Here is a 12,750-nt window from a genome sequence, read left to right on the forward strand (position 1 = left end):
TTTACCTTGTGATTTTTGTAGTGAACATGTCAAAAAGAAACATATTACAGGTACCCTGTATTTATTATTCAGTGATATATCTTACTTTCCTAACCATTTTATTTACTTTAGACAATAGCTAGCCTAGGCTAAGGCTATTGTAATGTAAATTTGTATGCGGTATCCAAAAACCGAAATGATCTGAAATCCGAAATGCAATCAGGCCTGAGGGTTTTGGATATAAGATACTTGACCTGTACCTTTATTCAATTTCCCAGTGTAAGCCGCAATCAAAGTAACAAGTAAGCAGATTTTTTCCAGCTATTCTTAAAAACATACAAAGATTGTTGCCCACAGTATTTGAAAGCTTGTTGCAAATCTGAAATGTCCGTACCTCGTGTGAACTGCACCTTCCTGTATTCAAACCCATGTTTAATATGTTAGTCAAATACATCTAATGGTAGACTCCATTATCAGGGTCGAATTTTAAATCCGTCGTCAAAAGCTTCATTTTGAGAGTATTGATGGCCCTTGTCAGGCTACAAGGTGCTGCTCTCCATAAAGATGGGCCGCCAATTCACACTTTCAGGGAGACTTGTCCCTCGCCAATGTTGACTGCATCTCCTTCTGCCTGATACAAGCCAATATTGACACCACTAACCCATGTTTTTCAACATAAATAGAAAGTGCAAAGCTGTTTGGTTCACTAATCCAGACAGAATATTCGCTTTCCCTCTCTCTCACCCCCCCCCCCCCCCCCCCCCCCCCCCCCCCCCACCCCGCACCACCGCCAACCCCCTCAATCCCCATCAGAGCATTCAATTTTTAAATTATGTCAGTAGGTTTGCCTTCACTGCTCTGCCCAGAAGTCTCTTCCACCAGTTAATGCTGTGTATTTTACCATCCCTGTAGAGACCGATAACTTCTTAAAAGAGATGAATTTTGTAAAAGGCCAACAAAAATAACCAAAGGACAGGATTTTACTTTTTAAGACTTTTACTGTAACACAAACTAAAATCAACATAGATCAAATATTAAGATAAAAGCAAAAGACTGCGGATGCTGGAAATCCAAAACAAAAATAAAAGTAGCTGGAAAAACTCAGCAGGTCTGACAGCATCTGTGGAGAGGAGCACAGTTAATGTTTCGACTCCGAATCCTTCAACAGAACGGACTCGAAATGTTAACTGTGTTCCTCTCCGCAGATGCTGTCAGACCTGTTGAGTTTTTCCAGGTATTTTTATTTTTGTTTTAGTTTCAGTTCAAGTATTAGTTTGATTTATCAGTTGCCTGTTAATTAAAGAAAAAGGTATGTTTTGCAATAAGTAGCTAACACAATCAAAATATGACTCTCAAAGGCTCTATGCCATGCTTCAGGTAGATATGTAGCATTGATGGAACAGACTCAAAGTCACTCGCAGCTCTCCAGCAAAGGTTCTCCACTTTCTTTGATGTCAGGTCAAAATGTCCAGTGTTCTTCGACAGTTGTTCCTCTCCGCCTGAGTTTCTGGATCTGATTATCCCCAGCAAGGCACATCTCGATGAAACCCTGTTCCCTAAATCTTCAAGAGCCCCATCTGTGCCGTTCTCTTTCTTTGGAATGGTTGGGGAACCCTTAAAAGCATAAAAACAAAAAAACTGTGGATGCTGGAAATCCAAAACAAAAACAGAATTACCTGGAAAAACTCAGCAGGTCTGGCAGCATCGGCGGAGAAGAAAAGCGTTGACGTTTCGAGTCCTCATGACCCTTCGACAGAACTTGCGTTCGAATGCAAGTTCTGTCGAAGGGTCATGAGGACTCGAAACGTCAACTCTTTTCTTCTCCGCCGATGCTGCCAGACCTGCTGAGTTTTTCCAGGTAATTCTGTTTTTGTTTTTAACCCTTAAAAGCATCCTGCTTGGGCTTTTCCACGTGCAATTTTTGCCTAATTCTCAATAGCAGCAGATTCTGTTCTGTGAACTGTGTTTTTTTTATGAGAGGTGCTAGAAACTACAACTTGACACCTCAGTGGGTTTCTATTTGACTTTCTAGCCCCGTGGCAACCTGAGACACTTCTTAAGACTGAAATGTTTACTAGAAATTCACCACTGCCCTTTTCAGAACTTTGTTTTGTTTCAAGTTAAAGAGACATTTTAAAAATTAATTGTCTTGCCAAGTTAAGCGTTCATGACAGTATGAAAAGCTTCCTGGCATTAGTTCTACGTTTACCTTTCTCCAGTTCAAACCCCTGTTCCCTCAAAGTAATTTTTGTGATTTAAGATTGAAATAGTGATACTTTTTTATTTACCTTTTACTGTCTTATATGCCTCTTAGTCATTTTCAAGGTTTCAAAATGCCTCACCTTGCATGGCTATACTGGGAACAGAAAAGTAGAGAAACAGGGATTGTATGCTAAATTATACCATAAAGTATATTGAAAGTTTGTGCATTTTCCATAAATTAATTGAGCTATCAAACCTAAGCTGGAATAACTCCTGCAATATAAAGTAATGTGTTGTGTGTTTTGTAGGTGATGGTGATAATTGGTATTCAAGTGATGAAGAGGAAGGTGGAAGTAGTATGAGCTCCATATTAAAAACACTCCGTCAGCAATCTGCTACCAAGCCTCAAGTCCAAGCCCAGTGGGTGGCACATAACAACGGTAACAGCCAGAGTGCTGTTGATCCACGTCTTCAGAAGGAAAGGCAGTCAAATGTGAACCGACCTGTGGATCCTCGGATTTCGAGGGACCCCAGGCTTTCTCGAAGCACAGAGAACACACCAGGAAGCTCTGGATCTGATGCAGCTGCTGCAGAAAGCTGGACTGGAACTGTGCCAAAAGCAGATGCCATTCATCAGGCTGCCCCTGTCAATGTAAAACCTCAAGCAGTAGTTAATGAAGAGGAAGGCGAGAGGATTCTGAGGGACAGGGCAGTCGCCATTCCTCTTGATCCACTGCCAGGTTCTTCACTGAGGGATCCCAGGTGTCAGCTTAAACAGTTTAGCCATATTAAAATGGACACCTCCCTGGGGAAACCTCATTTTGCTAAAAGTGTTTTGTGGAGCCCAGAGGACCTGATCCCACTGCCTATTCCAAAGCCAGATCCTGTTGCTGTTCCCGTGCCCTTCCCAGCATTGGACCCCCGGTTGAACCGCTGTCCGCCAACTGGACCTTCGGACCCCAGGCAGCGCATTGCTGACCCAGTAGTGGAACACCCCCAGCCAGCATCAAGTTCTGCCCTTCCAGACTTGGGCTTATTGTCCAGACTGTTGAAGAGTGTGGATACTTCAGCAACCAAGGTGACTGCACAAAGCGACAAGCCTTCTGACCCCAGGATGCGAAAGATACCTGCTGACCCAAGATTGCAGAGGTCCACTGCTGGCCTCCAGACCTCCAGCTCACAATCCGGAAAGATCGTGGAACAAAGTGAGCCCCCCGCTGCCCCTGTAGGGAAGGAGTTGGGTGCTGGTCTTGCACCATATGATCCCAGGTTGGTTACTGTTGGTGGGAAGAGCAGAGGAGGAGGTGGGGGACAGAGCACTATGCTGAGTGGCATTAGTTTGTATGATCCAAGAACTCAGAGCACCCAGAGTGCAAATGTCAGAAGCATAGAGTCTTCCAGTGAAGGTAACCTTCAACTTAAAGGGTCGGATGCCCCTAAAAGTACCAGTAAGCCGAAAGAGCCATTGTTTGTAAGGAAATCAGCGTTGGATCAGCCGGAAAATGAGAAGTCAAGTTCAGAAGCTTCCACAGACAGATATAATAGTTACAACAGGCCTAGGCCAAAACCAGCCACTCCTGCTGCCCCCTCACAGGAGACGGGTCAGACGGGAGTGCACAACCTCCCAGTGCCATCTCTGTTTGGACTGATTCACCCGCAGTTCTCTGAGGTGAAGCAGGCCAGTAAATCTGGCTCAGGTAGTCCTTTTGGTGGCAACAGCCCTCACGAGGAGAGCGAGCAGGACACAACCTCCCTGAAGGATGTTTTTAAAGGTTTTGATCCGACAGCGTCACCGTTTTGTCAGTAAATTGTAAAAGGACAGTGAATGCTGCATTTAACCGTGTATATTTAACCTCACAGCAGGGGCTGGACACAGTGTTGGGCAACGTTCTATCATATTCTTTAACTTTGTAATTTAATATAGTGACAAATGTGAATATACTTAGAAAGCAGTGATAGAATTCTCTGAGCTGAAGTTTAGTCAGTTCAGAAGACCAATACCTGAATCCAACATGTGATTCAGGCGATTAGTTCAGACTCTTCAACAGCAAAAAAAGCAAAAATGTGCTTTTTCCAACTATTGGCTCTTAAGCATTCTTTCTGAAAGAAAAGTCATTCTGCCCAAAGAAAGGCGCTTGCCTATGACAAGGTACCAAGTTCCTTCCGATGTTGGAAAATTTCAAGTAGAAAACAAGATTGTTTTTTTTTAACAGGACTCAGTTTTTTAGAAGCACTGTAGTGTAGTTACATTTAGAAGTTCATAATTGACATCGAACGTGAATATACTATGTTCTGAGTTGTGCAGTGACCCTCCGACACATTCAATTAAGAGTCTTGTTCTGTGGGTTCTTGAGTTTATTTTCTCCTGCTTGACCTGGGGATGAAGAGGTTGAGAGGCCAGGATATATCAGTATATCATAAATATGGCCACCTGCAACCTCTGCAACACCAGATATCCCCAATCTGCAACTTCTAGCAAGATTTCACACGAATGGCTGTGAAACTTCCCAAGCATAAACGAAGAGCCCTATCAGAAATGTTGACTTTTTAAAACATGTATTTTAAAAATACATGCATATATGTATATAAACTGTACTCTTGATAAACTGGGGGACAGAGTATTCAAGAATAACAGATAACTTTTTTTAAATCAAAAAAAAAAGTTTATAAAAAAAAAACGAAGCACCTCGTGCAGCCCTTGGTCCCTGCTTCCCTGGAAACTGTGGCAAGAACTGGCCATTGTTTGTGTGCATTCCAAATCGTGTCCAAATTGGACATGTGTGTCTTCCAGGTTACCAAGGCTTTCTCAATTCAAGAATTCCACTATCCGTGACATTTCCACAACAGGCTCCAAATACTGTATATTGAAACATTTCTTCTGTGGAGAAATGATACACAAGGTGCTGCTTTGTTTTACTTTTTGTTTTAATCTCTTTATAGGGTAAATTTGTACAAAATGCAGAGAGAAAGGCAAGCATTCACACAGTTTTAGGCCTGTTTGTATCTGTAGCTTAGGCACTGAGAATCAGAGACTGATGGATTAGTGTAGAATAATCTGTGAAGAAAATAAAATGTTTTTTTCTGTTGTAAGGCTCCCACATTTCCTAAAATCCAGATCAGATGAACAACGACAAGATAATTTTGTTTTTTGGAGTCTGTGTAAATATGTAGGGTTTGCTGTTAAAATTTAAACCGTAACAAAGTTTCCATTAACACTGGACTAATTCCAATGGAAGAGTTTAAATTATTTTTTTACTCATCATCTGTAAGGTGTTCTGTGCACTAGTGCACCTAGCAGCAGCGAGCAATTCTCCAGTTACAACGCTGTAAATTTAATGTTGTGCTTCCTTGTCAAATGGTTGTAAAGTTTCAAAGTTATCAAGCAAATCCAACTGGACAAACCACCTGAATCAGTCTCAACAAGCCACTTTCCATCTTGCCATGAGTTATTGCGGGGCAAGTGATAGAGCAAATGCACTCCCAGCGGATGCTGCTAAGTTATCAGCAGGGGTGTGTTGGTGGGCAAGCCAGATAGCTGATATAAAAATAATCTGTCAGTGTCAACAAGGTTTGGATTGTGATCAAGGGATGTACAAACTAATGTGTTCACTGCTAGCCTTAGTAGTTGGCAATGCAGGGTTAGTTTGTGGGATTGTGTGACTGACACATGACTAAAAGCTGACAAGTATGGCTAAGGTATCTGCCTTGTTGATGGGGGCCAGGGGGTGAGGAGGTGGAATATTCTGATCAGGTAATTTTAGGTCTACACTCAAAAGTATCTGGACCAAAGGAAGTGGTGTTTTGGTTGGTTAGTTGGGATGTGTTAGAATCCTGTGGCAATACATATAGCATAGATGATGACTGCGATAAGGTGTGGATTTATACCTAACACTAGGATGATAGATAACCATCTTTCCAATAGGAAAACTGTCTCTGGAGTTTACTTGGCAATGATGCTGTCTAGAAGAGAGGTAGCTCTATAGTTTGTGAGATAGCAATGACCTTATAGAGTTCAGCCAAATATATTTTTATTATGCATTTAGTACAGTCAATAACCTGTGGTGTACTCCATTGGTGTAATCAGTATTTATTATACAAAGTTGTAACGCTGTTTGACCATACAACACCATTTAGCAACCAGTGTGAAGCAGCTGGCTGATGTCACACAGTACATTATTCTAAGTTGTGTTTACATTCTGTATGACTTGTACATAATATTTACAATATCTGATATTTTGAATGTTTAACAGGTAAAATCCAATATTGAGGTTCAGAGAGTGTCGCAAAATGCAGGAGCACAGATACCTTTAGAACCTGTTGATCAGGCTCTCAGCTCTTTTAATTTGCTTCCAAAATATTTGTTCTATATCACTAACATTTTGGAGATTTTGTCCTTTTTAATAAGGTGTATTTATATCTTTTATGTATAAATTGTTAAGGATCTGTATAAATTATTTGCTCTTCTCCATTTCAAAAAGTGTGTGGAGTGTTTGAGAGGAGCTCCCAATATCTTGGACACTCGAGCAATGTAAGTAACCAGCCATTTATTACAGGTAACAATCTTTGGCTGGGCTCTAGTAATTCCCACACTTTACATCAATTCATTCCAGGGCTAAGATGGGCTCATAATTGAAGCACACTTTAGCTTTGTTACATAAGTGTTATCACTTGAAATAATTATGAAAATTAACTTAATTTTATTGATTTTTAAAGCCTGATGTAAAGTAAAATCTTCCTCTTTTAAGATTTAAATGCCTCATTAACAGATATTTAAAATAGGAAAATGTCCAAGAAGATGTAGTTGACGACTTGTGAAGTTTTTGAAATTGTGTCCCTTGTACATCTGTAAGTGAACATGCACAGTCACAGAGCAACCTTGTTTTTGCCAGTTATTGAAATGGGAAGCAAGGTGTAAACTCTACACGACATATCCATTCTGTGCTTTCTTTCATCACAAGATTTAAGTTCTAACTTCTGAAAGTCCCAAATAGAAATTGTTCAATTTTAAGAAATTTAAGCTGCAAAAAGCGGAGACCCAATCCTTTGCACAGACAAAATGTAGCACATTCAGGAATGAGAGTTAAAGTGTAATTTAGATTATAAATGGGTCTGAAATTCCATAACATGGTTCACTGGTGACAAATAATAAATTTGCCGTTTGGCTTTTTTCACCAACTGAGCCAGGACACCAATTGTGATCCAACTGAAACCAAATGAAATATGATTTACTTTAGATGTGCCACGTTAATAAAAATGTAATGCATTCGCCATACTAATTCCAACAGAAATTGAGCGGCAGTTTAATTTTTGGATTGGCTAATGTGACCTCTTTCACCAAGTCTGAGACGTCTGAAGTCCCAGGGTATAGTCTGTTTGTGCAGTATCAGGTGGGACAATATAATCTGCATTGTTCATGATCCATCAATATGCAGTGTGGGAATGGGAGGAAACTGGGTCTTGTGCTTTTAATTCTGTAACCAAGGATTACTTAAAAGCTTCACTGAGCTACTTTGGAATGACATCCCATACATAGTTTTACATTGGACAGTATTATGGGGGTCGGGGAGGGGGTGGTGGGTGTTATTTGTGATTTGAGCCTGAGCACCTCAATCTCACCGCTCATAGCAGTCGATTTCCAGGGGGAGGACAAAGCGCACATAGTACAAGGCCAGATCCAAATTTGCTGATCCAGGTTTAAAACTTAGAATGAATCTAAATGCAAGTTATCCTTTGCACAGCGGTATTATCACTTCAAATCAGATTTAACCTAATTTGGATTCATTTTAGAGTGGCCAAGCATGCAGCCTGTGTTCCCAGCAGACCAGCACTATCTGCACTGCATTTGTGCAGATGTCTTGAACTGTTTATCCTGCAAACACATTTTTGGAAATTTATTCTTGGGTTGGGATTATTTGAAGGGCTTGAGGTTGGAACATGATGATGTGTCATTGTCATAGTATGCTTTGTATGAAATTTCATCACTATTTCGTCTCAGGAGTTAACCCCTTCAAAGTAAGTGGGTTTGTTGAAATAGTGCGGTGATTTTTAAAAAATTATCATCGAGTGAAGTTTGCCAGTTTATAATCCTTGAAGTACACAGGATGAAAACCTCATGGCTAGTGGGCTTTGCTGCTTTGATTCAAATCCACTTTGTGACTCTGCAGTTTAGGATATCAAACTGCACCTGTTTCTAATTGGTTTAAACATGCTACATTGATGATGGCATGCCAATTCGAAAATGAATCAGAAGGATTTACTTAGATTCTAGTAGTCCTTCAATATGGATCACAGAAATCTTGATTCAGACCTTCCGAGTACACACTGGATTCTTTATTGCTTCATCGATTATTAATTAGATTTGATTGATGTAAAAACTGGGTTTTAATGGTTTGGCTAATGTATATACACAGAATTAGTCAACCTCTACATATTTTCTTGGGCCAACTGCAGCATCTGCACTGATTCTTATATCAGTTGTTTTAACGGTTCGGCTAACATGGCAAAAAAATGCAGCTACAAGTTACATGACACTTGGCTATTTGACTAGTGGCAGCTAAAATCACCAACATACGGTAAAGTGTTGCCTCATGCTGGGTCCAGCCTCTTCACAACTCCCACGAATCTGTTTTCCTAGTATATGTAAAAAAAAAATCAGTCTTTGTATTTAACTGTCTTTGAAGTGATCATATTAATTAGTTAAACTATATGTATCTTTCTTTAAACAAAAGATGCTATTTGAGGGGAGGGAGGGGCATGTTGAAGTTAGTATAATGTGTTACTTTGCACCCTTAAACATCAAAATCACGTCATTTGTGATAGGTAGATTGTATTGTCATGTATCCTTCATCGGCTTTTTAACCAAGCTAATAAAAAGTGCAGTATTGATATTTTATTCTTGGTGATGGGTGCATTGAGGTCCATTTGAGGCTGTGATTAACTTCAATGCTGGTAGGTTATGACTCACATTTTTGATCGCTATCTAGTAACCATTGCTGGAGAGCGAACACGTTAAACATTGATCGAGGACAGCACCAGGCTCTGTCACGATTCTTTCCACTGTGAAGAAACCTACTGTCCAGGCTCATAAATAAAGAATTGTCATTTAGGCAAGGAAGTGAAGAGCCATTGGCATTGGTGGAATTGAATCACTGTAAGAATGGTTGTGAAAGGAGTAAATTGAAAAAAAATAAGCTAAGAATCTGGGTGGTGTCAATCTATGAGGCTTCAGCTGAGGTTCAGCTCATTGAAACGATGATGGTGGAGAGAATGGGATTGGAATGGATGGTGCATTTGAATAGATACTGTTCTTTCATCCCAGTGATGGAGTGGAAGCCTTTGCAAGCAGGAAGGTTCTTCTCTTCATGAAATGGGATTGCATAGACTATAGCAGTTCCCGAAATCAATCTCACTCAGGAGACGGGGATCTCAAAAGCTCTACCTGAAAAGGTGATGGAAGCTGATTCCGTAAAAAATTTAAAAGTATGTTGGAGAGGTACCTGCGAATGAGGAACTTAGGGTTATGACAGAAAATGGGATTTGGGGACTAAGCAGGATTGCTCTTTCGAAGAGCCAATGCAGGCACAATGGGCCGAGGGACTGTCTCCTGTGCTGTAAGTTTCTATGATTTACTGGATTCAGGGAAGAATAGATATTCTGAGGGGCAAGTTGTCACAGCTGTGTAAATGAAGCATCCAAGCATGCTATATTTGACCTGGCAGTGTTTAAATACTGCTAACTGTCTGATAATGAAAGTGTCCCATTCCTCAGCACTGACCTCCTTTACCTTGATGAGCGCATCAAATATCTTCTTTGACTAGGAATCACTGGGTACTTGTTAGCAAATAATATCCTGTTACTTACAAATTTATTTCTGTCCCTGATAAATACAATGAAAATTGTCTGTGTGGTAATGTTGATCATAGGATTGTTGGTTTTGAATGGATTGTTTCACATCACTTGACTGCAGTTTTAATATGACACATACCTACATTAAGCAGATGCTGCAACCATAGCTCAGCATTATTTCAGTTTCAAAAACAGAGGATTTAAAATTTTGTTTATGGCTGTGTTCACGATATTGAGTCTCAATGTATGCACTCAACAATTTACAGGTTGAAAGCAAGTGCTGCTTAAAGTACTTTGCCGTCTGTTTGGAAACTGCCTGATGTTTTAGTGAATTACTATGACAGTAGTCCTGTAACCAATCCTGTTGAGACTGCTGCTGTTATATCTCTGATTGGAGGAGCTCCATGTATTCCCAGGAGATGAACTCATGCAGAATTAAAAAAATGATCTTGAGTAGTTACATTCCAGGAATATGTGCTGATGACAGAGTATGCAGCAGACTCATGGCAGTAGCTTGTTTTCCAGGAGTTAATGGCTCTAGATTGGCCTAGTCTAAATACAAAGGAGAGAGACAGAAAGCAAGAAATTATAGGCTTGTTAGCCTATTATCTTCATTAAGGAAGTGATAGCAAGACATTTAGAAAACTTATCATACAATCAAGCAGAGTCAACACGGTTTTATGAAAGGGGAATTGTGTTTGACAAATTTATTAGAATACTTTGAGGATGCAACAGGCAAGGCGAACCAATAGATGTAGTGTATTTGGCTTTCCAAAAGGTGTTCAATGAGGTTCCACATGAAAGGTTACAAGACAAGAGCTCATGGTTTTGGGGGTAAATATATTAGCTCGGCTAACTGAGAGAAAAAAAGTGTTGGGATTAATGGGTCATTTTCAGGTTGGCAAACTAACAAGTAAGGTGCCACAGGAATCATTGCTGGGCTTCAATTATCTACAATGTATAGTAGTCACTTGGATGAAGGGGCAGACTACTGGAGCCAAATTTGTTGACGCTACTAAAAAAAGGTTACAAAAGGCTACAAAACAAGTTGTGAGGAGAACAAAAAGAGTCTGCAATGGAATCTGGATAGGAACCTTGGAGCAGGAGTAAACCATTCAGTCTGTCAAGCCAGCTCCACCATTCAAACAGATCATGGCTGATCATCTAACACTACACCATTTTTCTCAATTATCTCTATATTCCTTGATGTCATTCATATCCATTTCTCTCAAGAACATATTCAATAATTGAGCTTTCACAGTCCTCTGGGGTAGAGAATTCCAAAGATTCACCACCCTCTGAGTGAAGAAATTCCTCCTTATCTTACTCTTAAATGTCCTGCCCCTTATTCTGAGACTGCATCCCCGGGTTCTAGCCTCACCAGTCAGAGGAAGAATCCTATCCACATCTATCCTGTCACGCACTGTAAGAATTCTGTAAGTTTCAATGAGATCACCTCTCACTCTTTGAAACTCCATAGAGAATGCAGGCCCAGTTTCCTCAATCTATCCTCATAACACAATCTCACCTTCCCAGGGATTATTTTGCTGAACCTCCGCTGCACTCCCTCTATGGCAAGTACATCCTTCCTTAGATAAGGAGACCAAAACTGCACACAATACTCCAGGCACAGTCAGACCAAGGCTCAATCTTCTACCAAAGTGGATAACTTCACACATCTTTAATTATATTCCATTAGGTTCCAGCAGAGGTGGTGGTACCATGGTGTACAGTTGGCAGGGTGTTGCCCTGGCTGCTCTCAACATTGGCTCCGGATCCCGTAAAGTCTCATGGCATCAGGTCCAACATGGGCAAGGAAACCTTGGCTGATAACCACGTACCTCCTCCAACCAGCTCCCACATAACACACCTCCTCCCATCAATTAAGATCAATGACAAAATCCTGGAAAATGTGGAGAATTTTCTATACTTTGGGAGCCTCCTGTAGGTGATGGCAGGCATAGAAGACAAAATTCATGATTGCCTCCAATGTTCCAGCTCAGCCTTCTGTGAGTTTTATGTCTCAGAACAATGGAAATAGGAGCAGAGTAGACCACTCATCAAGCTTACTCTACCATTCAATACGATCATGGCTGATCTTGGGCTTCAACTCCATTTTCCTGCCTGTTCCCCATATCCCTTAATCGCCTCAGAAACCAGAAACCCGTCTATCCCAGCCTTAAATGTATTTGATGATGGAGCATCCACAACCCTCTGGGGTAGAGAATTCCAAATATTCACAACCTTTTCAGTGAAGAATTTTTTCCTCACCTCAGTCCTAAACGATTGGCCCCTTATCCTGAGACTGTGCCCCCGTGTTTTAGATTCCCCAACCAGAGGAAACAATCTCTCAGCGTCCACCCTGTCAAGTCCCTTCAGAATTTTGTAGGTGTCAGTGAGATCACCTCGCATTCTTCTAAACTCCAGAGAATATAAACCCAATTTACTCAGCCTCTCATCATAGGGCCTTCATCCCAGGAACCAATTTAGTGGATCTTCACTGTACCATCTCCAGTGCAAGTATATCCTTTCTTAAATATGGAGGCCAAAACATCACACACTAATCCAGATGTAATCCCATCAAAAACCTGTACAATTGTAGCAAGACTCCTTTATTCTTGTACTCCAAGCCCCTTGCAATAAAGGCCAACATGCCATTTGCCTTCCTAATTGCTTGCATCTCCATGCTAACTTTGTGTTCCCTTGGACCAGCACACCCAAGTA

The 12,750-nt window shown here is 40.8% G+C and overlaps 1 protein-coding gene across 7 annotated transcripts in view; it reads left to right on the forward strand.

Annotated features, from left to right (window-relative positions):
- Positions 1-12,750, forward strand: part of zc3h4 (zinc finger CCCH-type containing 4) — a 77,129-nt gene that overhangs the window by 49,621 nt on the left and 14,758 nt on the right. For 6 of the 7 annotated variants that reach the window (XM_041179172.1, XM_041179174.1, XM_041179171.1 and 3 more), the window contains exon 12: positions 2,490-6,658. In XM_041179172.1, the coding sequence (XP_041035106.1) occupies positions 2,490-3,988 (1,499 nt within the window). In that variant the 3' untranslated portion in view covers positions 3,989-6,658. Of the gene's footprint in view, positions 1-2,489; positions 6,659-12,750 lie in introns of those variants that run through there. The other variant, XM_041179177.1, reaches the window with a different exon arrangement.

The sequence above is a fragment of the Carcharodon carcharias genome, chromosome 34 (assembly GCF_017639515.1).
Source record: "Carcharodon carcharias isolate sCarCar2 chromosome 34, sCarCar2.pri, whole genome shotgun sequence".
In the NCBI taxonomy this organism is placed as follows: Eukaryota; Metazoa; Chordata; class Chondrichthyes; order Lamniformes; family Lamnidae; genus Carcharodon; species Carcharodon carcharias.